This window comes from Penaeus japonicus, unplaced genomic scaffold (assembly GCF_977035675.1).
Source record: "Penaeus japonicus unplaced genomic scaffold, GWHDUDI00000001_assembly GWHDUDI00000024, whole genome shotgun sequence".
NCBI classification, from domain to species: Eukaryota; Metazoa; Arthropoda; class Malacostraca; order Decapoda; family Penaeidae; genus Penaeus; species Penaeus japonicus.
This window is the reverse complement of record NW_028234426.1, coordinates 24517927-24542365: the sequence shown is the minus strand read 5'-3', so window position 1 is coordinate 24542365 and position 24439 is coordinate 24517927. Positions and strand designations below refer to the sequence as shown.

Genomic DNA, 24439 nt, shown 5'->3' with positions numbered 1-24439 from the left:
GACCTCGGCATCTGTGGTGCCAATCTTCATGCCATTCATAACACCATTCTTGAAGGAGAGTTTTTCCCTCAGCTCTGACTCCAGGCCAGGGGCGTGGGAGAGCCCGTCCGCCACTGTCCTTTTGTCCAGCCCCTGAGTGCCGCCCTCCGTGCCCGCCCTGTTCTCCATGGCGCTCCCGAGGGGGTTCCTCAGCCTGGCACTGTGCACAGGAGCCAAATCAGCTGACTGGCCTGCTACGGTGTGGCACGCCGCGAGAGAGGGGATGTCTTCCACCAGAACCCTCCTTAGGTGGGCCTCACTCATGGTACACTCCACTCCCACTGCACTCGAGACACGCTTACAGAGTCGCCACAGTGCCTACGTGCCCTGATGCCGAGAACACGCCATTATCTCGTCATTTGGGGCTCGGGCGAGTGTTTGGGTTCGCAGACGAGTCTCTTCGACCTCCTCGCCACGGATGGGATGGGGTTCCAGTATTTTCTGCTTCTGGGCCCAAACCTCCCTCCCGGCCGCCTCTCCTGCGCTGATTATTCACGGGATCCTGGGAGCCTCACGCTGGAATCCTACACGACAAGCTATCAATGACCACAGCAGGAAAGGACGGGCCATTTAAAAGACTTTTCGCTCGGTTTTTAGATTATGAGTCACATGCAAGGGGGTGGGGGGATGTTATACATGACATCATCAAGCGGGGGTCTTAAATAGGCTTCTCAAGTAGGCAATATCTGGCTCTGCGAAATGAAATTAGGTCAATAAACTTCTCTTGTCTTTTATATCTAGGTTTGGTATCTGTAGAGGGCGGGGGTAGGATACCACACGGGAGAAAAAAATCGGGGTTTGATGACTTCATGGTTTATATTTAGGTAAGCGCTAAGGACAATGGCATACATACTTTGCACACAGATGGTTCTATGGGAATTGAATATTATGATAAGGGAATACAAAATATTGAAATCATTTTATTAGTATGGTTTCCAACTCGTGTGCTTACAGTGGTAACCAACAGCTTAACTCAACGGATCAGCTTTTATAGTGTGATATATGCTATATTCATATAACATAATATCTAATTTCAAGCATACTTGTTTAAATAATCAACTTTTCACATGTAAGGACACTAAAATACCCAATTTGATTATTATTCCTGGGAATCGAAAGGGACATCGGAATGTTTATACATCCTCTGGGAGTACGATAATGTCGAATTTAAGCTGCATGTTTCCATGAGCATATTGATCAGTTGAGATTGATTTGCATATATTTTCGTAAGGATTAGAACATCTATCGATTATGGATTATTGTTGCATAGGCGGACTCGAAGTTTATCTTAGACTCTTTTACACTGGTGTGCTCAAGCAGCATTCGCATATACGTACAATATATATATATATATATATATATATATATATATATATATATATATATATATATATATGTATTTGTGTATGTATGTATATATACACATGTACATATATATCTATATATCTATATATCCTTATATATGTATGCATGTATGCGTCTATAAGTATTAATCATACATGCATACATCCATATCTGTCACAATACTGATTATTACCCAATAGTAATCGCTATATTTATAGGATGTAGTTCATAGGTACTTAAAATTGTATAATTACATCCTCGAGAATCAGGCGATCATTTTTTCTTTAGATTATTTAATTTATTACGCCTTCGCTGCCACATAATTGGATTACCTTGATTTCCTTGAACGTTTTTTTTGTCTGAACTGCTACGCACTGAAGCTTATATAAAAGAATGACTTTCATTATGCATAATCTTTATCCTACTAATCCATATATGACCTTTTTCCATACCTCCTGTCTTTTCTTAATGTGATTTTATATCAAATGTGACCTTTTCCATAAAGTCAATCTCCATTGAAAATTAAATATAAAACGATACACCTTCGTCTAATACTTAAAAAGAAATACCCTTCACGAGATAAGACATAAAAGACCCACATCTATCTCACATACAACAACAACCAACAAAATTACCAAAAATAAATCGAATAACTATTTAAAAAAAAGAAAAAAAGGTGAACTTCAACCTTTCAGACGATCATCGTGTACAACAATTTTCTCCGACGTACGACATTCATAATAACTTCCCCTCGGCGAAGTGACTGAAAGTTTCGAGTCATCCTGAAGGAGGTTGTTGTGCCTCGTCCTTTTCTCGTCTTCTTTAGTCGAATTATAAGAAATACACAAGATGCCTGACCATTTAGGATCCGATATGAGAAAGACGAAGGAGGAGCATAAGGAAGAAGAGGTGATAAAAGGTGAGAATTGGGAGCCTGCTCGGTGTGAGGGAGGGAGATGAAATTTGGGGAAATTGGGTTTGGGTGGTTTTGTTTTTGTCGTATTTTTAGGGGGTTTAAGGAGTTAATTTCCTTTCGGTTTATAGATTGTATAGTGTGGGATGGTGTAGATGTAGTTATGTTCGTGTTGTATTGATCATCTGATTGTAATCTCTGAAGGGAAATTGGTGATGAGTTCTGGTAGTTGACAAAGGGTCTTCAAGTGAACGCTTCGATGAATTATTTTCTTATATTGTTATCAGCTATGAGGTTTTTGATGAATGCATTAGAAATGGTTTATATATATGACATTGTAGTCACCGATTACAGATAAAGAAATGTAATTTTAATTTGTTGCTGATGGTCATCCAAACAAACTTCATGGCCAAATGTTTGGCTTGATGACAGGCTTCATTGGGAAAACATTTAACAATATCCTTCTCAAATATTCTAGCAAGATAGAGCTTATTTTTTCCTTATTGTATGATGAATAGCCAGGGAGCTCTACTAGAGCAAACCAAGATCCATCATTTCTAAAGGGGTGAGGGGATACGGGGTTTATATGTAGGGTGTGAATATAGGAGAATGCAAATAGAACATGCAAATTAGATAATACATATACACATAAAGCAGCATATTTTGTCCTGGGAAACATTTAGATATTTATTGATTTGTGAAAACCTTAAAACGAAGACAGTATACCACGAGGCAACTACATGCTACATAAAAGTACAGGAGTGTGCGTATGGGTTCAGTTGAGTCACCATCATGATGTATATGACGTCAGGATTTAACCATTTACAATACCTCCATTATCTTATCCCAACAGTACCTGCAGGGATAAGTATGTGGTAGTAAAATATATCTCTCTTGAGTTACCTTGCAATTCAGAACCACCATTTTGCCCCTTTTTTTCTATTTCCTGTTAACAAATATCAGTAAAGGGAAGAGCAGAAAACATAAAATGCTTGAATACCTTTTTGCTATATTGCTCATATACCTTGAAGAACCTATAAAGTATTAAGGTCTTTGAATTTTTTTTTCCTGCATTTTCCTTTGTTGTTAAGTCTACTGAAAGAATGTTTACATAAGGCAAGTTAGAGTGTTTATTAAAAGAGTCTCTGTTTATGGTATAACTTTATTTTTGCAATTAAGATTTCATTGTTTTCTGACAATGTTCAAGTAGACTTGAACAATGCATTTATCACTAATAAGAGATGGTTACATCATTGTGGTCAGGATAGGAAAGATTAGCTTTTAGTGATAAAAACAGCATAATTATCTGAACTATGTCAAGATGCATTGCAGTAACATATTCTTTATAAGAGTTTATATAATATAGATGTGTATATACACTAGAATGTTAATTACTTCTTTTTTTTCCAGTGTTGGATGAAGCTGACATTTCATTGCTGAAAAGTTATGTAAGTATATGCGCCTTTCATAGTGAATCTGTGCGTGCTTTAGGACTATGTGAATGATACCACAAAGCAAGGAGAATCAGTGAACATATCAGTTGTATATTTTTATGAAAGAAATTCCCATTCATATTTTCCTCAAGCAGTTGATAGTTATCTACATCAAGAGGGGATTGCTTTTGAGGGATATTAATTTTTATTATTTACTGGTCATAAAGTTTTCTTGGGAACCTTAACATTTATAAAATCACCTGTTTCAGTAACTTCTTATAGAGTGTTAGTATTAGTAGTTTAGAATAATGTAAATGTTGTAGACATGATATTTGTGTACTTGGGATAGAATATAATATTGTGTATCATTATATTTATGCACCTTTTTCTGTGAAGCTTGCACTTGGTACTCAAAGTTTCATTAACAATTATGATTATCTCATGAAAATAAAATATTAATACAACAGCCCCCCCCTCCATCTTCATTGTTTTAAAAAGTAAGAAAGCTTATTTTTCTTCTGGCATTTCCCCCATCACTTCCATTATGTCTCAAAAAATAATCCATGATTGACAGGGCCAAGGACCTTACACCAAAGTCATCAAGAACATTGAAGATGACATCCAGAAGGCAGTGAAGAAAGTGAATGACCTCACTGGCATCAAGGAGTCCGACACAGGTCTTGCCCCCCCGGCCCTTTGGGACTTGGCCGCCGATAAACAAACTCTCCAGAATGAGCAGCCACTTCAGGTAAGTGCCCTGTTGAGGATTACTCCAGTCAAAGGGGTGATTTGGTGCAAATTTGATGAATGGAGGGTCTTTTGTTTTTTGATTTGTTTGTTTATTTACAAACATTTTACTTTTTTCATGGGAATAGATGAGGAATCTTTTATTGTTCGTTTGAAATAGAATAATTATTGATGCTCTTTAGATTCTTATTTAACAATAACTTATAAAATAAGAAACATATTACTAGTGTTTTTTAATATATAAGATTTCATGATTTGGGATCAGTCTTATGCATTATTTACAGTTTTGCCATAAAGGAGGGCAATTACCTAAAGATGATGTATTTTTACTACCACACTCACCGGTGCTTAGAAATAATCAAAGTGCACTGGCCACTATTCCTGGGTTACTCTCAAGGCTGCCTGCAAGAGCTGAAATTTAGATTGTAGAAATCATGTTTTCCCTCCTTGTCTTCGATTCTTGACAAGCTGATTATTGTCTTTTAATGAAAGCATTGAAAAACTGTGACCTTGGACAACCTCAGAGGGCTGGAGCCTGAGAACTAGTGCTGTGAGACCCTTAAGAATTGATCATGGAGCAGCCTCCATTGTCATGGCATGATTTAACCCCCTTGACTCTTAGTTACCTAGTCCTCCCTCAGATATTGTTTTTAACATCAGCCCAGGTCAGACAATGTGTCACTAGGTCTATTAGTATAGTATACTTTCCCATTGGAATTCTAGCTACCTTTTTTTAAATGCACAATTTTTCTGTTTTGCCATATTAAGTCTACAGAAGCAATTTGACATTCTTATCAAAGAGGTTTTCTATTATCAGGATAGAATACAAACTTTACTTATTTGTGTTCCTTATCTTTCAGGTTGCGAGGTGCACAAAGATCATCAATGCAGATTCGGAGGATCCCAAATACATCATTAACGTTAAACAGTTTGCAAAGTTTGTGGTGGATCTCGCTGATTCTGTTGCACCCACAGATATTGAAGAAGGAATGAGGGTTGGGTAAGTATATTGTGATTTTCATTTATTTATTTTTTTCTTATAGAAAGGTTAAATTTCTTTTAAATTGTATGTTTTATTAGTTAAGAGGGTTGAAAGTTCACAATGAAGATTGAAGTAGCATTGATGAGTACAATAAGATCATTATCACTTTCTTTTCAGTGTGGATCGTAACAAGTACCAGATTCACATTCCTCTGCCTCCCAAGATCGATCCCTCAGTGACTATGATGCAGGTCGAGGAGAAGCCAGATGTCACATACTCTGATGTGGGAGGTTGTAAGGAACAGATAGAAAAGCTTCGGGAAGTAGTTGAAACTCCTCTCTTGCATGTGAGTAAATTAGTAAACCGTAAAGGTCTTGTAGTTTACTTTGATCAGATGAAATAGAAATTTACTTATGAACTGCACAAAAAAGAAATCTAGCAGTCCTTGTGGTGCACAATAATTGACAATTTTTCTTTGTTGAGATATACATGAATGGCAATTTTGATATGTGATTGAAATCCCTACAGCAAATCTTATGTCACACTTGCCCCAAACTACAGCAAATGTATGCCCCCCCCCCTAAACAACAACAATATTATATATATATATATATATATATATATATATATATATATATATATATATATATATATATATATATATATATATATATATTATATATATCATATTATATATATTATATATATATGTATATATATATGTATATGTATATATATATATATATATATAATATATATATATATATATATATAATATATATATACATATATATGCATATATAAATATACACATACATATACATATACATATACATAAACGTACATATATACATACACACATATGTATATATATACATATATATATACATATATATATATAATATATATATATATATATATATATATATATATATATGTATATATATATATATATATGTATATGTATATATGTATGTGTATATGTATATATTTATGTATATATTTACTGCATCATATGAGGAAGTATTTGGTTAGGTTCCATAATTGTTGGGTAGATGTATACAACAAACTTCAGGCTAACTGTCATATATATTATGTGCAGGTCTTTGAAACCAGGGTATCAGATTGTGAATTTAATATTGTCTCCTGTTTTTCTCTCCCTCACAGCCTGAAAGATTTGTGAACCTGGGTATTGAGCCTCCGAAGGGTGTCTTGTTGTTTGGGCCTCCAGGTACTGGCAAGACTCTTTGCGCCCGTGCAGTTGCTAATCGAACTGATGCCTGTTTCATCCGTGTTATTGGTTCAGAATTAGTCCAGAAATATGTTGGAGAGGTAGGGTAATTGATATAAATCCTTATGGAGTAATTATGTCTTTGCACTTAATATTTTTTAAGGAATTAAAGTACTTGACTAATCTGTCAGTGATGGGTATTTTTACTTGATTTTTGTAAATTTTGGGACAAATGATTGTTTACTTAATTACAGTAATAACATACTACAAAGGTTATTTCATCAAGCAATAATAATTTTTCCCCCTTAGTGGCCTGGTTATATGTCAATCAGTTTGGAAACCAACCCACTTATAAGTTATTCAAATTGTGGCTCACACCTGAGCAATGTGCATTCATTACCTTGAAAGAAGTTTAGTAATATGTAAAGTAGTACCAGATTGGGTGTATATATCTATCTATATATATATTTTTTCTCATGCTCTACCATTCTTGCTGCGATCTTGCTTGTGACATTGTTAACCCATTCCTGACGGGGCACTCGCTACGCGAAGACCCCTATGCCGGGCGATTGCAATATTGCATTGAAATCATCACACTGGCATGACGCCCCGGCATCGGGAGTTTGGCTGTGTCACAACCGTCGTCATAGGGTTAATGACTATTTCTATTATTTTTGTGATCATTATTTACCTTTCTAAATCAGGCAAACAACACTCTTACGCTTTGAACCTTTCAGGGAGCCCGAATGGTAAGAGAACTCTTTGAGATGGCCCGCAGCAAGAAGGCATGTCTCATCTTCTTTGACGAAATTGACGCCATCGGTGGGGCTCGATTTGATGATGGTGCTGGAGGTGATAATGAAGTGCAGAGAACTATGTTGGAGTTGATTAACCAGTTGGACGGTTTTGATCCCCGTGGAAATATTAAGGTAAAATTGAAAATTAGTGATTTCCTTTTTTTTTTCTTTTCCTGTTGTTGTGAATACTTCAGTGTAAGTATAATGTGCTTAATATGAAGATGGATTTGAACATTGTTTTCAACAAGTTCATACTAATGTGCATGTAACAAAATTAAAAATCTAAAGGGTCTGCTTATGTTATAGGTCCTCATGGCCACTAATAGACCAGACACCTTGGACCCTGCTTTGATGAGACCCGGCCGTTTGGATCGTAAAGTGGAATTCGGGCTTCCTGACCTAGAGGGACGTGCTCACATCTTCAAGATCCATGCCAAGTCCATGTCGGTCGAAAGAGATATCCGTTTTGATCTCCTTGCTCGTCTATGTCCCAACAGTACTGGTAAGTGATATGGTTGCTGAAGTTGTAATTTTTTGGATAACATTAGAGGGATTGAATTGAAGTTGATTTGAAAAATGGATTTGTACAGGAAAAGAGAAAACATTTCTTTCAAATACAAGAAAGTTACTAGAGTGGTTATACTTAACACAATGTTATTTCTTGGAACAAAGAGAGGGTAAATCAAAGACAAAACAAAAGAAAGAAAGTGAATATGCAAGTTGAAATACTATGCTAAATTAATAAGGAATAAGGGTAGGTAACACCACGGTAAAGAGCAAAAGTAAGAGTGATCTAATTGCAGTTACTAGTTTCATAAATATCATTCATAATTTTAAATCTTACTCTGACAAAGAGGTCTCAGTGATACAATAACTTTAATCCACAGGTGCTGAGATCCGGTCAGTCTGTACAGAAGCTGGTATGTATGCCATTCGAGCACGCAGGAAGGTTGCCACAGAAAAAGATTTCCTTGATGCTGTAAACAAGGTCATCAAGGCATATGCGAAGTTCTCGGCTACACCACGATACATGACGTACAATTAATGTACATTTTACAGCTCCTCTAAGGAATTTTCGTTTTAGTAATACTTTGTTCATGGAAGCTTTTCATCATTATTATTTTGTAAGTCAAGTGTGGTATATTTATGTATGAAGATTCTGAAGTCGGCATCACCAGTGGAATTTGAATAAATATATATGATCTACTCGGATGTTTTACTGCATACGAGAGATGTGTGAAAGTGAAGAGAACCAAAGTTATTGAAAATTTATTTGCAACAGCATAGACAGCAAAGACACATCACACCAGAGATAACTAAAACAGTCAAACAGTAAAAAAGTACAAAGACTGGAAGGCACAGGCAAGACTAACACTTTTTCATATATATAATGGCAGTTTTAAATCACAAATCTGAAAAGTTTACAAGAACATGAAAAGCAGTATTATCTGCTCAGTATCCCTTTGATCCCACTGAAAAATGACCTGTGTACTTTTTTTCCCATTCAGCCAAAGGTAAAGTTATCAATACAATAGAAAAAAAATCTCCAGCAGCAGCCAAATAAAAAGAAAGAATAAATAAGAAACTTGAAAAGTAACATAGCAAATAATGTTATGTTACTATACCTTGAATACAAAGGGTGTTAACTTGCCAATGAAGATTTAAATTAACACTCACTGCTTGACAGAAAGGATGTAAATTTTGGGAGATAATTTTACTACTAACAGTAAGAAAATCTGAAAATCTATACACAAGTAAGTTTATGGAGGAGTTAAGTACTTTTTGTGTATTTTTGTTGGTATTATCAATCATTAAAACTACAGGGCACATTCTGAATATGGCATGGAGAACCTAGAAAACATTGGATATGTGACAATTCTAAATTTGGCATATATAAATAATATACTAAACAATATACTTCCCTTTACCTTACAATTAATATTATTACTTACAAACTGCAGACTAAGAGCAGATATAAAAATAAATAAGTTTTTTTCGGGGTCAAGTTACCAGGGCACAAAACCTTGAGAATTATGGAGTTCCACACAAGGTAAATCCTAAATTCCCATTTTTTTCTCTCCCAATTATATAAGTCTTGCTTTCACATCTTAGAGGCACCAACCAACTAGCTAAACTATGCCATACCAAGATCTACTAAACACACCACAGGATTATGGTCCACCTGCAAATTTATTTTTACACTTATTTTTTACATATACTTGGCAAACAGATTACAGTTTTAAAACTTTTTTTTTCTTCTTTAATAAGAGGTAGTACAGAAAACACACGTAACATTAAGGAGTACTCTTTAATCATTATATAATTCCTACTCTGTTTTAAGGTAGAATGAAATCACAATTGCACAAATGTTGTAAGTTATAAATGGTCCCAATGGAAAATTCAAGATTTGTAACTATTTTTCCCCTATCCCCTAGTTTTAATGCCCTAAAAGCAACATCTAGTAAAAGAGAAGGTATCACTCGTATAAAAGAGGAAATTTGATACCCCTTCTTTTCCCTTTCTCTTTTTAAAAATACAAATATGTAAACAGACAAAAAACATTTCAATACAATTGAACTATTTTCAATTACATGTTTTTTTTTCTTTCCAAATGAATTTTCTAAAAACAAAAAGTAACCACCTTAAAACTTTCAGATTCTTAAATACACTCTACTTACTTCCAATAAAACAAAATCCCTCTTGCTTATATGGAAAAGGGATGGTTACTAAAAATATAGTAGGTACAGGAACACTGGCCTCTGCAGATCCCTTATCCCAAAACAACACTGCAGGGCTTCAAGAGTAATAATTCCTTTGCTGGTAATGATGCTCACATTCATGTAATGAAAGTAATTACACATTGAACTTTTTGCATAATGTGATATTATTGCTATTACTCTCAATTTCCAATTTACATATCAATATTTTGAACTGGCTGTCTTAAGTAAAAGCAACCCACGCGACTAGCACTTTTTGTTATTAACCACTAAAGGATGTGCATACTAAACCTAATCATGCTCAGGTAAAGACATGTGCAAATTATTCCAATAATCTACAGGAGACCAGAAAATTATTGTGATGCCTTCAAGTATCATGATGTAGATTTGACGTGTAGATTCTAAAAGGGTCACAAATTTTTTGTATGAACTGAATTAGAATAGACAAGAAATTGTTTAGTAAATCTCTGCATCAGATCTTACAATGGTGCATCCTTTAGGGGGCCAAGTATAACTTTCAAGCTGTTAATGTAGAAATAATAATGGGAATCATGCAATCAATGAAAAACTTGTGCAGAAATTATTTATCAAACATAACATTTTCACAGAAACTGACAGATAAAACTCCTGCTTATAAAAACAAATCTCTCACGATAATTTGTAATGGTTTCCTGGTTTACTTATTCATATATGAAACTTAAAAGAAAATTACAACCGATGCTTCAAATGACTATTTTAGGTGTTTGATATTCATCCATAACTTTCAGGGCAAATGATTGTTTTCTTTGTGTTCCTTTTTAATACCAGAAGACGTTCCTGTACAATCACCTGCTGAACACAATATAGAACTATTTTCACTAACCAGATACAGTACTCTCATGTACTAGAACCTGGTTCATATTAGCGTTTAGCTAGGCAAGACTACTAAACAATATGAAATTGCATCAGAGAACAATGGTGCAGGTAAAAGATAATACTCAATAATAGCCTTTTGATTCTATTTTCATTCTTCATTACTGTATTTTTCATCTGGCGCTCATTTCATCTTACTCATGACTAAAGAAGACATGAAGTTGACAAATCTTTTCTGAGTGTTCTTTTTAGAAAATGATTATAGTATATCCTGTTGATAAGACTGAGGAAAAAATGAAAGAAAATCTTTTGTGCTTACATATGATTTCGTCCTATGAATATATGAAGACTTTTTAAAAAGAAGAAAATATGTAAAAGATATACAATGAAGGACAAAGAGAATAAAGCCACTTCTATTTCTTAAATCTTTGGACCTTGGTAAATTAATGGGCAGATTAACCCTTATATTGTCTTTGCTGTGCATGACATTCTGTTAAATCCTGATCATTCATTCAATACCATTTAGTATCATATACACACTGCCAAACCTTTAATATGTTTACAAACACCCAAGCTTGTAGATGCTACCAGGCACCACAGCTTATCCTCACTCATATTCATTCATCTCACGCACAATTGGTCTTACCACATTTACAATAAAAATATACCACAAAAAATTTAAGTAATAATTACTTTTTTTTCCAGTGGCTAAATGGATTAAGAGGCCTTTCAAATGAGACCTGGAGCATGAAACTAGAGAGAATCATAGAGAATTATGAACAATGACAACCATAATTACAAGTGTTATCAATAATAATAATAATAATAATAATAATAATAATTATTATTATTATCATAATAGTAATGGTAATAATCATAATAGTAATAATAATAATAATAGTAAAAATAATAATAATGATAATAACAACCATAATAATAATAATGACAATAATGATAATGATGATGATAATAGTAATAATAATAGTAATAATAATAATAATAATAATAATAATAATAATAATATCAATAATAACCATAGTAATCATAACAAAAACAATAAAAACAATATTAGTATCAACAGACAATCAACAAGCAGAGACGACAGCGAACTACAACAACATCGCATACAATGATTAAAAGCAAATTGTTAAAAGGAAAAGGTAGAAAATTGGGAAAAAGATATTTGAGAGAGATGGCAAAAAGACAGACTATATAATAGATATCTTGTAGTTTTTCCACAACTACAAATTAAGTAAAAGAATAAAACCTAGAGAGGTGGACACTGACAAAGCTCGAAGGAAAACAAAACAAACAAAAAAAAACAAAAAAACATTAGGGTCAATTGTTAGTTGACTGTAAGCATTTGTGTAGTAAAATATCAAAAGCAGAAGCAAACTCTGAATTTTTCTACATAATTTTTTTTTTCTCTCTAGGACTAGCCTGCTGTAGTAAGCTTCACCCACTAGAATATGTTGTAAAAAAAAAAAACCCTGCATGATAACCTGCTCTAATCTTATACAGCTACAAGTATATCTGCCTTGTTGTAATTATTGTGAATAATAAATATCAAGTACAACATAAGTCAACAGAGTTTACTATCAAAGAAATAAAAAGTTCACATGATGCTGTGATGTTGCAAAGTTGCAGCATATCCTTCACTTATGGCAATGCAACATCATTTTAGTATAAAAAAAAAATAAAAAATAAAAAAAGAGAGGAAAATTTTGCTTATTAAAACCTACTTGTTCTTCTGTAATTGTCATAAATTTTGATGAAATGCACTTTATGAATACTGAATCTGGATATATTAGAAATGATATATAGGCATATAGAAAAATAAAACCTATTTCTATCAAAAACCTCCAACTACACAATCTCCAATGTTAGAAAAAAGAGTGTGAATAATACTGAATTCACACAAAAAAAAAGTCACATAAAACAAAACACATAAAACCGCACACAACTCAAAACTGTCATTATCAGTATACGACTACACAGAAAACAACAGAGAAATAAATACTACTCCATCCTAAACAAGATATGAATCAAAATATGTTTGTTTTGTTTTTAATTATTATGTCTATATATTGAACCAATGTAAACCTCAAACATATAATGACACACACTCGCTGTAAATCTTTCACTCATGTATATATCTAAGATACATATTTATGGAAAATAGAAAATCTTTGTTTTATCAAATTCTGTACACTTTCCTCATGCAAAAATATGCCTTTTACAAGCATACTACACAAATGCACCAAATTTATAATATACACTGCATTAAACAAAACCAATATATAAATTTTCATTACTTCAGTAAACCTGAAAGTCTGTATATAAAATTAAAATCACTCTTAACTACAACTTTGTTCAAAAGTAACTCTTAACATTACCATAGCATAAACAAACCTAAAATTTGTTTAAAGTTAGAAACAATATACTGTCATGTATTGTAGGTTTTGATTTAAGGCACAAGAATGACATATAATAGACATTCACACATCGCAAATGTGATATGGATTCTCGATAAAACTTTAAGTATAAATATCTAAAAAAATAAAACACACCCATACTGCTGCTACAAGCATAGCATACAAGCAGCAGGTATATTTATGAAAATTATGCAGCAAAAATATTGCTTTGTGTCTTGGGTTAAAACACTTGAGTATACTATAGAATAATAATTCTTGTTGTCTTAATGCAGTCCCCTGAAGGAAGCACAGAATCCACTTAACTTATGCTCTGATTAGGTAGTACTACTTAAAGAGCAGAAGTACTCTTACCCCTGATTTGTATCCATTACTATCTATCTAATACCTTTTTCTATGACTACTCTTTTAAATACATTTGCACTGCCTTACTGCATACTATCATAATGTGCAAATACAGAATACAAAAATATTCAATACTGCTCTCCTCTTTGCATAAAAGAAATTCATCTATATTCATATAACGTAATTCAAAAATTTAAATTACCTGAATGACAAGAAAGACAGTATATTGGGACACTATCTGTTATGTACTTTTACAACATGAGGACGTCCAGTACTCCTTTTTCGTCCGCTTCTGTCAAGAGGTCCAGAAGACGTCCGTTCAAGACGTCATTGTTCCCCTCTACTAACTCTTGGCCAATGGGACTTAATACACTCTTAACACTTGCTCGCATGAAGTATTCTGAGGACGGTTTGAATGCAAAGGATACGATCACTTTGGCCAAGCCAGCTTTGATTTTGTCAACCACAACCTTACAAGGATAACAGCAAGCATTATTAAGACATGTTGACCCTGAATGGTTGATATTTTCTCCAGCTTTACTTAATGTTCCTTGAATGAGGCACATTCCCATGAGGAAACCTACAAGTGATGTTCTATCAAACTCAGCTCTGAACTGCTCATAGTTCCAATTAGGTACAGGAGTACCTAGTTTATTTGTTGCTTCTGTAAATGTTGCATGATAATGTCTTAAAATTTCTTCTGCATGATCTCTTCTCATTTCAAATGAGGTAGATGTGTTCAACATATAATGGAGGTCGAACACTGGATTATTCCACTGAGATATTTGCCAATCAATGAGTTTCAATGATTCAATCTTACGAATTTCATCCTGCATTCCTTCACTGTGTTTATACATCAAATTACTATTCCAAAAATCTCCATGAGTAAGGCATAAAAATTTATGTCTTGTCTGATCATCCCACATTGCTGCAAACTTAATAGGGAGTGTTGTTTTCCCTGTCTCTAACTTATGAACCATATCTTCATAACCCTTTTTACTTTTTAGAAATTTTATACTATTTAACAAAGATGCCCACACAACTGGCTTGAAAAAACTGCTAATTGCATTACTAAATTTAAAACATGAGTACTTCTCCAGAAAGTTATGAGACTTATCATAAGCATAGGACACAGCATGCAACCTTGCAATGTGATTCACAGCCAATTTGGCGTGGTGAAAGTCAAGACCTTCTTTCTTTGGACCAGTTTCATAGCCCAACACCTTGATATTCTGCATGACTAAGACATATTCCTTCTCAGTACATTTGCCATATATATACTCCGGGATATCCAGACGGAATTCATTGTTGGCCCTTTCCGCTTGAAAGTCATTCAGTTCTTTCACAACCTCAGAGTACATCATGAATTCCTTGATGTGATACCCGCATCGCTTTATAATCTCACTCGTCAAGGCATCGTCACTCAAGAACTTGACAACAAGGTTGTACTCCTTATCTTCTGCGGCATCTTCTGGCCTTCCTCCGCCTTTGAGTTGGGCTTGAACATCCAGAAGAATCAGCTCGGCGTTGAAACTCTCGCCTGGCTTTGTGGCTGCAAAACAGAAAATCATCGTCAGGATGAAATCAAACAATCTTAGTCCATCTTGGAAAATAACTGGGGACAAAGTTGGCTGATAATAGTAGATTAAAAAAAATCAATTCAAATCAACAGAAATAGGATAAAAAAAAAGTTCAGATCCAATGTATCAAATAGCAGTTATTATAATAGTAAATCTTTATTGTAGCAGAGAATTATAACTAATGAAAGAAAAAAATAATAATAAAGAAAAAACTGGCAAAAGAACTTTTGTATCATCAAATATTTGTATGGAAGTATACAAAATAATAATGAATAAAGTAACTTTATCAGAATACTGCACACCATCAAAATGGGTGATAAATAATACAACAAAATTAACCTAATTAAAATACAATAGCTACTGCACAAGATGAAGTAATAAGTAAATCAACAAATTAATTACAAATCAACACCAACCAAGTAATATAGTTTACTGTAGACTGAATATGTGCATCTAAACACTCTTTCATAGAAGTAAAAAGCAAGAAATGTGATTCAAAAATAAAGATCAAAAGTTACATTACCCAATCATCATTTCTAGCAGCACTTGTATGCAACTAAAGGTGCATACTATATACAAATTTATTAATCACACACACATACACACATACATACATACATACATACATACATACACACACACACACAAAGGAAATTAAACAAAATGCAGTTACACTAGAATAATACAATCATTAACTTACCACACATTTACTTCTTCCACTGTCTGCTTTAAGTACGAATAGTGAAAGACTCAGTAAGTGAATAAAATGACCTTGGGCCTCTTCAGCTTTCAAAATGAATAAAACTAACAAAAAAAAAAAAAAAAAAAAAAAAAAAAAAAAAAAAAAAAAAAAAAAAAAAAAAAAAAAAAGGCCCACACATACTTGTGTTTCTCAAAGTACACATCAAAGTGAATGGTCTCCTACATATAAATATGTGTGTGTGTGTATGTGTGTGTGTGTGTGTGTGTGTGTGTGTGTGTGTGTGTGTGTGTGTGTGTGTGTGTGTGTGTGTGTGTGTGTGTGTGTGTGTGTGTGTGTGTGTGTGTGTGTTTGTGTGTGTGTGTGTGTGTGTGTATGTGTGTGTGTGTGTGTGTGTGTGTGTGTGTATGTGTGAGTGTGAGTGTGAGTGTGAGTGTGAGTGTGAGTGTGAGTGTGAGTATGAGTGTGAGTGTGAGTGTGAGTGTGAGTGTGAGTGTGAGTGTGAGTGTGAGTGTGAGTGTGAGTGTGAGTGTGAGTGTGAGTGAGTGTGAGTGTGTATGTGTGTGCCCATGTGCATGCATGCATGTGTGCATGTCTATGTGTGTATCAGTGTAAAGAAAAATAGAGAGAAAGACATGTATATTTACATGACAATCTCAGAGCAACTACAGGATATCCTGTAAAACCTTTAAAAATTGATAGAGACTATGCTATCTCTTTTGATAAAGCCAATTAATGTAGCTAAATGTAACCAACTGATTCCAGGGACATACTGTTCGCTATAGTTTTTTAAAAATTATTCTTTTTTCACTCACAGGTGGTTCAACAAGTATTTAGTTATCAAGGAGCTTTTCCCAACTCATCTGATTACCCCATTCTTGGAATTTTCAGGAAAAAAAAAACTTTATCTCTATTACTATCACCAGTGGCACTAACATCATCATTATCATTATTATCATTGAAAGCAACAATGACAATATTGAAATAAAAAAATTGTTTTAACCTAATGCGGACGGGTGTCCTGGTTTCCTTCCTCTTCCCTACCTCTTCATTTTATCTTCACTGTAGATGCTTATATGTTTCATATTCGTTCATGACAGCACACAGATACAAAAAAATGAAGTTGCTTTTTATCCTCCCATAAAACAGTAATACTTCTATTACACTGAGAATAAAGAAAATAATGCCTTAATATAAATCCTATACTAAAATTTTTGACAACTGCAGCATTGATAGAGCCTGTAATATGGCACATATAAGTCTGTGAACTCAATAAAACACGCAAAAAATAAAACACAAAAATGGCTCTAGTTTTTTAATGAGTGACTGAATGAGAGTGGGAAAAATCTAGGTATGTTGCGTGAAGTTGCCTCGCTCTAGAAAAAAAAATCTTGGAGACTGGGCAAGCAAATCTATCCCCCCGGAAGCATCGGCTTAAAGGAAAAGGGTAAACAGGTAACAGGTGAGGTCAGGTGGGTTTGCTGACTGACTCCTTGGTAACTAAGAAAAGGAACAAGAATACACAAGTACACTTTTTACGATGCTAACGGAATGCTGAAGACAAAGCAGAATGTGTAAGAATGTAATGTTATTGATGAGAACTTTGTAACGAGGTAACTATTATCTTTTACTTCTTTCTAGTAATATTACAGTAATATTTCACCTCTGCAAGAAAAGGCATAAGAGGTTCTGTTCTGATGCAGGTCAACATTTAAGACTTCACATTGCCAATCGTCCTTTATATAATCACTGACATGCACAGACATTCCTTTACATACACCTGAGTTCTGTTCTGACTGACAAGCTGAATCACAAAAAGGGTTGAATGTTGAACATATGTTAGTATGGAATGTACATGCTGTAGAGTAGAGTATTCTTTAACTGTACTCATTTTCTGTTTTGATCATCTTATTTTTTAATCATCTAGTTTCATCAACTGGAATCTTATATGATTTATCTATCTTTTTTTTTCTTTTGTTTAACTTGTTTGACCTATCGTTTAACCCTTCTGCAATTTATATGATTTTCTATACTTATAGTATGATTCATAGGTATAATACCACTCTGATACTAATTAGCATTGGTATGATACCCTACTTACACAACTGGACAAATAAACAGCTTGTAATTTCAGCGAAAAGACAAACGCAGTACGACAGTGATCGTACCCCATGAAATATGCCCATCTCCATGAGGTTAAGATCCTTTGTATCTTAGAATAATTGTGATTACCAAATGACAACTAGGATTAAGAACTGCGAGATGATGATGATATCATCCAACTGTCACTCTCAAATGCGTGGAGCCGATAGCACTGACATTATAGTTACATCCTTTTTTTTCCTAAAAATAAAATATAAAGTATTTTTGTTGCTGTTGTAGGTTGCGGATTGTTTTGAGTCACAAAGGTCATAAATAGGGATGGGTCTGTACAAAGTCTTAAAGGAAAAATTATGAACAGAATGCAGTCATAAGGCAACTACATATTAGTCGTAGCTTTGCACATCAAGGCTCCAGGACTTATTTTCACAACCACACAATTCACATATCATGACCGTATTACCTACATCATCTTATATAAAAACCATTGCTTGATTTGTCCATCACTGTTCTACTTACCATTTCTAATTTCATAAGTTTTTACAGTGACGATGGTTTCCGGTGTTTTCTTGCATTCATAATCAGCAAGCATGTACTCCACCCAAGCTTTGGTGATTTGTGAACTGGACGATGGTGCCTTCATGATGATGTGGGCTTTCAGAATGTTTCACTCATCAAAACATCTGGAAAAAAAAAACATTTTCAGTGAGACATGTTTTCCTGATGACAGTATAATATGAAAAAAAGAAAAAGAAAAAAAATGATATGAACTACATAAACATATGATAAATATTACAATACAATGCACGAAAAGTGACCTTCATGCACTTTCATCATCACATGAAGTTTACAATAATACCTAAATTCATTGGGTCTCTATTCAATAAAAGTTCAATGTTATTCTGAAGTCAAAAATTACTATAAATTTTACTTTCAATCCACAGATTGATCTCAAACTTGACACTAAGCCTTAGTAAAGATCTTGAGAATATTGATGATAAATAAAAGATTCATTGCCTGTTGGCATTCTAGAAAGTCTAACAAACTTTCTAACAAACTCCCACCATATATATTCTAACAAGAAAATACTCCCTGGCAATTTACCATCAAATAAGGAATCTCTCCATGCTCTATACTGCCAGACTACAAGTACTAGAGGTTTGTTAATCTTTGCAAATGCAAGAAGTGCAGAGACCATGGCAATCACTTGACCATCGTGTTGGACTTCAAATTGTATGCAATCCATCAACTACCAGAGCAAGTTTCAAGCAATATTGGATAGTACACAGAAGAAATAATGATAATAAAAAATTGTTTTGAAAACCACTACAGGTGTCTTCTTATCATTTTTCCTAATCCTGATCATGAAAGAAATGTGGTTTACAAGTTTAACTTTAAATGCTCTTTTTAGGCTTCATTTCCACTCTAAAAACAATGTGTGGATGTGTGAATTTTAACCCTTACAGGACATGTCATCAGACAGTCTGATGCAGAATTGCCATAAACAGTTATTTCCATCTATTCCAATATTATCTGCACAAAAAATATATATATTTTTGAAATATACGGGTCAAAATCAACATTAGAGTACTTAAAAAAACATTACAGTAATTTTCTGACTTCCAGTAAAATACTAATGGTACAAGTCGCACGTGTCTTTACCTGAGCATAACTAAATCTAGGAAGCACATTCTTTAGTAATAAAGTAATAAACAGTTCAGCTAAAGAGAAGTATTTTTGCTTCAAAAGGAAAATGCATTACCTTTACAGAATTCTTGACACTACCTCTACTGTTTTAGGTATTTTCAGAATACAACTGCATTACTAAATACCAGGATAGTAGTACTGATGGATTCCTCTCACCCTCTAATACATCATCAATGTGTATTCTGTGATGCCAATTTATGTCTGTGTATCCTATGACGCCATTTTATATCCAGTACCAGAACCAACTCGGCAAACACACATACGTCTTCATCATACAACAACCAGCACAAAAATGACTTGAAAAGTCAAACCTATGGACTCATGCACAATGAAATGAAATAGTTATGCCTGGCCTGTCAAACTATGGATAGCTCTCAACAGCTGTCATCTAAAGGCAAACTGAACATCCTTAAATATTATTTTCCGACAGATGCCTCTTTTCCAAACAAGGGCACATCAGGTAAAACAAAAACACATCAGTCGATTGTTCATCAGTGTAGAATGAAAGTCGGAAACCCTGATTTACTTCATGCCCTCCCCTTCTACTATCGGAGCCCAGATTGGCGAGTATAGGAGGGGAATTGCAGATTTTATCCACTATATAAGATTATAAGAGTTTGATAGGAATGCATCAACACCACTATCATGGTATTTAGTAATGGTCTTCTGGATCAACAATCAACAATACAGTACCTAATATGAGAGAGTGCAACAGTATTTGCAACAGAAATATCAATCTTGGAAGAGTGATCCTTCCCCTTAGTACTTTGTGATAAATAATATTCATATCATGAATTTACATAGACTCAAGAGGATCAAACTTCTCAATGTTGAAATATCCTCTAACTGATAGCTCTTATCATATATCTCAATCTCTTTATCATAACCTCCAGCTATCACTTTTAAACAACACTTTCATGAGGAGTAGAAAAAATACAAGGAAATCATTCTAAAATTATTACATCAAGAACAGATGACACATTACTGCAAGCATATCTCATGATAAAAAAATATAGTTGCTAATCTAGCGACCTATAAGGAAGAGGAACATCAGAATAAATTTGATTGCATAAATAGTAAGACAGGACAACAATTACCTCTTATTAATTTACCGAGTGGTGTCTGTGTCTTCGCGGTTAACTTATGCCCTGTTAGATTAGGGTAGGCTAAGCCCCTACATGCTGTCAATCAGCGAGAGAGAAGAGGGGTGTGTCTAATTAGGCAGGGAAAATACTAAATAAAAACAAAATAAAACCGTAAAAAACCCACCTGGAGAATCACAAACACGTACATATATATATATAAAAAAATCACTTCGCTTTCAATAGGCCCTCGCTCTTCCAAGTTTCACTTCACACAAACACACATAAAAAAAAAACGAAAATGAAAAAGCTCTGATATTCCAAGCAGTATCCACACACCCTCCAAGCCCTCACAGGAAAGGACCCCAAATGCTCGCTAAGTGGCAAAGCAACACTAGAAAAGAAAGAGAAATGGGAAGGGGAAACGTGAATATCCATCCATCTCCCAAGAATACACACACACACACACACTCCACTCTCCCGATTCCGAGAAATGATTCTTCACCTCTTCTCTCTCTCTCTCCCTCTCCTTCTCTTCTTACCTGTAACGAATTCTTTCGTCTAGGGAAGCATTTATGCCGCGGACAGACAACACGGTCACTGGCTACTCTTCATGTTCACCTTCAAATGGGGATATTAGTCTAAAAAAAAAGGAATTCGGAGGCTCCCAATGCCAATTATATCCAATGACGAAAACCCGAGCGGACGCACCCACAGGCGGGCTACGAGCCTATGACTAGTGTGCGCTGTAAACACCACAACATAAACAACGGATATGTTACCATCAAGCCTTTTGTGATGGGAGGAGGGATTTTTTGTTTTGAGGAAGATATAACTGGTATATAATTATCGTTTGTTATCAAACCGTATCTATCCGTAGATAAAATGCGTAACAGCTGCGTCCGTTTCCCCTCCGGGAATTAAAAATAAACCGGACGAATATACTTGACGCTACATTATCAAAAAACAATCTCCTCCTATCCATACAATCTCAAATACCCCAGATAAATATCGTCTCAACTCGGGGAAATAAGCAAACGTATTTAATTAACGACCTGCTACTTTTCCAAGTTTCACAAGAGAATCAGTCACCCGACAAAAATGCGTGTTTGTGCGTGCGTCTGTTGCGCTCTGATTGCAACCGCGTATGAATGTCGGGTTGCTTTTATTTAGGTGTGCATCCATATTCTGCGTATGGATACACACAGATAGATACGTGTATGTGTGTGCGTATGTATATATATATATATATATATATATATATATATATATATATATATAAACATATACACATGTGTGTGTGTTATATACATACAAATACACACACATGTGTGTATGTGTATACAAATATATATATATATATATATATATATATATATATATATATATATATGTGTGTGTGTGTGTGTGTGTGTGTGTGTGTGTGTGTGTGTGTGTGTGTGTGTGTGTGTGTGTGTATTAATATATATATATATATATATATATATATATATATATATACAGAGAGAGAGAGAGAGAGAGAGAGAGAGAGAGAGAGAGAGAGAGAGAGAGAGAGAGAGAGAGAGAGAGAGAGAGAGAGAGAGAGAGAGAGAGACGAAATCATGTGAAAATGACTCTCTGAAGATTACATAAAAGGATCTTCCTGGGCGGGACACCGTGCATGCCTTCATTCTTTCCTTGTGTAGATCCTGCTTAGTGTGGGACAAATTGGAGGTTACAATGAAATGCAACAAGTAGTCAAACATTTGTTAAGAGAACAAATAATAACTTTTTGAGTGATGGTGGTGCACGTGCCTTTGAATAATATCAAAATCCTGTCACCCTTTCAAGAGAAAAGTAACAACCAAACCGTTTTCATTTCATTTCCTGTTCTGACGTCATGCCATGGGGAAAGTTTCCATATCCTGCTGACGCCACAGTGTGGTGTAATAACAAGTGCTCGCTCTACGCTACTGTTTCTACCAGAAGATAAGAACTAAAGAAAAAAGAACGCCGATGAGAGACCGTAATTTAAGATATAGCATACCATGTTACATATACACATATCGTTATATTATAAGCTACAAGTATAAATCTTCACGTTTGACCGCATAAATGAAATGTCATAACGATAAAAGTCAAATCCTGGTTTATCAACCCCGCTTTCTAGTCTCTCTTCCACGAAATCGCTTCCACCAGACTGGTAAACACAAAAGCATTCATTTTTTTTTCTCTGGAAGGGCACCATGGTCACCGATAGTCACATGAGACGGAGAAAACCACATGCATCACATCCTGGTAGTAAACATGAGCAAAGAGCAGACGATAGCCAGGTTCTCTCCGAGCGCCAGTATGACGCAGGGTACCGGGACCCAGGGTAACGTGTACCCCAAGGTCAGAGTAAACATATACACACAGATCCTCGAGCAAAATCGTGGAAACGTCAACATTATACTTTGAGAACGACATGTGGTAATGTAAAGACCTTTGATTATGTGGGAAGGTAAACGTATGGCTTAATTTGGTTTAGTATTGTGGAATAGATATATCAAATTGTAGAGAAATATCGGTTCAGTGGTGATGTATTTTCTACCAACAGTGTGACGTATTGAAACAGCCTTGTCATGAACCAAATATAAAGTAGAATGACTAATGTTAAATTATATTTGCATATGAAATACATATAGTTAACATGGTGTTATGATTCATTCTTTTATAGATGACAAAGACACACCTTCATAAACGTAAAAGTCATAATTGGTTGAAATATTCTCTTTTAGGTCCAATGATGAAAAGACAGTGTCATTTTAAAACCTATATGTGGCACAACATTTGCAATGCAAGAGCTCTCACAATCCGTTTCATCGCTTGTCTATTAATCAACATACATTTCTTGTTCTCTCTCTCTCTCTCTCTCTCTCTCTCTCTCTCTCTCTCTCTCTCTCCCTCTCTGTCTCCCCCCCCCCTCTCTCTCTCTCTCTCCCTCTCTCTGTCTCTCCCCCCCCCCCCTCTCTCTCTCCCTCTCTCTCTCTCTCATTCTAATTTAATCCCATTATGATTATTATTCCCACGCGACATAATTACTCAGGCTTTCAATCGAGTTCCCATTATCGAACATATTAACCTAAAGGATATCAAACCGATATATACTTTCCCCATTTTCTGCTACAGCAATTCATCCCGAGTATTCACCAACGTTGTTGAGATCATTCCGTTAACGTGCCCGCGATGTTGCATAACGCTCTAAACAACCAAATACATGACTAAGCACTAATGACACAGATCCTCCCAAGTCATAACCCCTGTTGGTCACATGTACCTGCTCTAACTCTCGAGTCTGTGAGTCCTGTTTCGACTAATCCCCATGGCCATGAGTCTCGTGGTTGCGGCACCCCCACCCCCCTTCCTCTCCCCCTCCCCCTGATAGCCTGATGGCCTGTTGTCTGCCCTTCGGCGAGC

General features: G+C 34.9%; 3 protein-coding genes across 6 annotated transcripts in view; 1 reads left to right on the top strand and 2 right to left on the bottom strand.

Annotated features, from left to right (window-relative positions):
• Positions 1-583, bottom strand: part of LOC122246507 (uncharacterized) — a 23702-nt gene extending 23119 nt beyond the window's left edge. Inside the window, exon 1 of the mRNA XM_043005105.2 lies at positions 1-583. This exon is cut by the window's left edge and continues 492 nt beyond it. Coding sequence (XP_042861039.1) covers positions 1-303 — 303 coding nt within the window. The 5' untranslated portion in view covers positions 304-583.
• Positions 584-2122: 1539 nt separating this feature from the next.
• On the top strand, positions 2123-8692 carry Rpt1 (26S proteasome regulatory subunit Rpt1). Its single transcript, XM_043005104.2, has 9 exons — positions 2123-2302; positions 3707-3744; positions 4304-4477; positions 5337-5476; positions 5636-5804; positions 6626-6790; positions 7427-7618; positions 7793-7988; positions 8374-8692. Exons 1-9 carry the CDS (start codon positions 2233-2235, stop codon positions 8529-8531), a joined length of 1302 nt encoding a protein of 433 aa, XP_042861038.1. The 5' UTR covers positions 2123-2232; the 3' UTR covers positions 8532-8692.
• A 51-nt stretch (positions 8693-8743) lies between these two features.
• LOC122246505 (uncharacterized) lies at positions 8744-22150 on the bottom strand. 4 transcript variants are annotated; one of them, XM_043005100.2, is made up of 3 exons: positions 21544-22150; positions 18732-18895; positions 8744-15384 (listed from the first exon to the last, which is right to left on the bottom strand). In XM_043005100.2, the coding sequence occupies exons 2-3, from the start codon at positions 18853-18855 to the stop codon at positions 14084-14086; spliced, it is 1425 nt and encodes a 474-aa protein (XP_042861034.1). In that variant the 5' UTR covers positions 18856-18895; positions 21544-22150; the 3' UTR covers positions 8744-14083. The 4 variants fall into 4 exon arrangements, with proteins under 4 accessions (XP_042861034.1, XP_086406956.1, XP_042861037.1 ...); XM_086550830.1 differs by having other exon boundaries at positions 21017-21714; XM_043005103.2 differs by lacking the exon at positions 21544-22150 and adding an exon at positions 21189-21496.
• Between the last annotated feature and the right edge of the window lie 2289 nt (positions 22151-24439).

Bases quoted from the DNA above. Each gene is read 5' to 3' on its own strand.
- Rpt1 (XM_043005104.2), top strand. From the start codon at position 2,233: ATGCCTGACCATTTAGGATCCGATATGAGAAAGACGAAGGAGGAGCAT. The intron at 2,303-3,706 runs GTGAGAATTGGG...TTTTTTTTCCAG, and splicing joins GGAAGAAGAGGTGATAAAAG to TGTTGGATGAAGCTGACATT. The intron at 7,989-8,373 runs GTAAGTGATATG...TTTAATCCACAG, and splicing joins TCTATGTCCCAACAGTACTG to GTGCTGAGATCCGGTCAGTC.
- LOC122246505 (XM_043005100.2), bottom strand. From the start codon at position 18,855: ATGAAGGCACCATCGTCCAGTTCACAAATCACCAAAGCTTGGGTGGAG. The intron at 15,385-18,731 runs GTAAGTAGAACA...TCTGTTTTGCAG, and splicing joins AACTTATGAAATTAGAAATG to CCACAAAGCCAGGCGAGAGT.